We start from the raw sequence: 1938 nt of genomic DNA, 5'->3' as shown, positions 1-1938 counted from the left end.
ACCAACAGGGACAGAGAGCCCAGTCCCTGCCCCACAGAGCCCCTCAGAGGGCAGCCAGGCTGTGCTGGACATGGCCAAGCTCATCATTACTGAGATCCTGAGGAAGGCTGAGCTTGAGATCCTGGGATCTGAGCAGCAGCTGATTGAACAGGGAGACCAGGAACAAAGCACAGCTGCAGAAACACAAGAAACAACAGGAGGGAGAGAGAGCCCAATCCCTGCCCTACAGAGCCCCTCAGAGGGCAGCCAGGCCCTGCTGGGCACAGAGCAGGACATTACTACTGAGATCCCGAATGAGACTGAGCCTGTGATCCAGGCATCTGAGCAGCAGCTGATGGAACAGGGAGACCAGGAAGAAAGCCCAGATGCAGAAATGCAAGAAACAGCAGGAGGGACAGAGAGCACAGTCCCTGCCCCACAGAGCCCCTCAGAGGGAAGTCAGGCCATGCTGGACATACCTGAGATCATCACCACTGAGATGAGCAAGACTGAGCCTGTGATCCAGGGATCTGACGAGCAGCTGATGGAACAGGGAGACCAGGAACAAACCAGGGTTGCAGAAATGCAAATAACACCAACAGGGACAGAGAGCCCGGTGCCTGCCCCACAGAGCCCCTCAGAGGGCAGCCAGGCTGTGCTGGACATGGCCGAGCTCATCACCACTGACATCCTGAGGAAGGCTGAGCTTGAGATGCAGGGATCCAGCCAGGAGCTGGAGGAACAGGGAGAGCTGGAACAAAGCACAGCTGCAGACTTGGAAACAGTTCCAGCAGAAGAAAACAGAGAGAGCCTGGTGTCTGCCCCACACAGCCCCTGCTCCACTGCCAGCCCCTTGGCTTCCAGCCTGGAAGTCCTGGTGGCCAGTGAGCAGCAGGAGGACACAGAGGGGAGGTCAGTGCTGTCACTGCTGTCAGTGCAAGAGACTGAGGAGGGGACCTTGGCTGGGGAGGAGGAGTGGAAATCATGCCCTGAGCAAGGGGAAGAGGTCAGAGAGCCAGAGCTGTCCCCGTGGGAAGAGGACATCCCCTCCAATCTCTCTGAGGAGACCTTGGGCCCAGGGAAGCAGGAGAACCCCCAGGCTGTTGCCCAGGAGGGGCCCAGCTCTGCCAGCAGCGTGGGCACACAGGTGGCAGCAGAGGCAGCCCGTGAGCTGCCCAGCCCAGCTCCTGCCCCGCTGACTCCCACGGAGGCCGAGCCGGCAGCTGCTGCCCCGGCCGGAGCTGCTGAGGAGGAGGAGCCCCAGGGGCCTCTGGCTCCTGAGGAGACAAAGGCAGAAGGTTCTGCAGCCTCTGGGGAGCTGGTGCCATCAGCAGGGACACAGAGCCCGGTGCCTGCCCCACAGAGCCCCTCAGAGGGCAGCCAGGCCCTGCTGGACACAGACCAGTCCAGCAGCAGTGAATTCCTCAGCAAGGCTAAGCTGAAGATCCAGGGATCTGGCCGCGAGCGGGTAGAACAGGGAGACCTGGAAGAAAGCACGGACACAGAAACAGGAACAGCAATTACAGCAGACGGGGAAGGGAGCCCAGTCCCTGCCCCACAGAGCCCCTGCAGCCCCCCCAGCTCCTCAGCTGCCAGCCTGGAAGGCCAGGCTCTCAGGGAGCAGCAGGAGGAGGCAGAGAGGGGGTCATTCCTGTCAGGGCAAGGCACCGAGGAGGGGGCCTTGGCTGGGGAGGGCCAAGACTGGAAATACTATGTTGACCAGGAGATTTCCCAGTGGGAGGATGAGGGAGACCAAGAGCTGTCCCCAGCAGAAAGGAAAACCTCCCAAGAAGTGTGCCAAGGGGAAGAGCGCAGGGAGCAGGAGCTGTCCCCTGGAGCAGGCAAGAGCTCCCAGGAAGTGTCCGACTGGGACGAAGACAGCGAGGAAGAGGAGCCCCAAGGAGAAGGGAAGAGCTACCAGGAAGTGTCTGACTGGGAAGAAAACCTCAAGCAAGAGCA

The 1938-nt window shown here is 60.7% G+C and overlaps 1 protein-coding gene across 1 annotated transcript; it reads left to right on the top strand.

The window, feature by feature from the left end:
• Positions 1 to 445: 445 nt before the first annotated feature.
• On the top strand, positions 446 to 1935 carry LOC114072276 (flocculation protein FLO11-like; the record flags this gene model as incomplete). The annotated part of the gene is made up of 2 exons (XM_027910190.1): positions 446 to 863; positions 1059 to 1935. Coding segments are annotated over exons 1-2 (1295 nt in total), but the record flags the coding sequence as incomplete, so codon positions are not given.
• Positions 1936 to 1938: the final 3 nt, after the last annotated feature.

The sequence above is a fragment of the Empidonax traillii genome, unplaced genomic scaffold (assembly GCF_003031625.1).
Source record: "Empidonax traillii isolate 1590-97213 ecotype Southwest subspecies unplaced genomic scaffold, ASM303162v1 scaffold2890:size17199, whole genome shotgun sequence".
NCBI classification, from domain to species: domain Eukaryota; kingdom Metazoa; phylum Chordata; class Aves; order Passeriformes; family Tyrannidae; genus Empidonax; species Empidonax traillii.
Note: the sequence above shows the minus strand (reverse complement) of the source record. Positions and strands in the feature narration are given on the sequence as shown.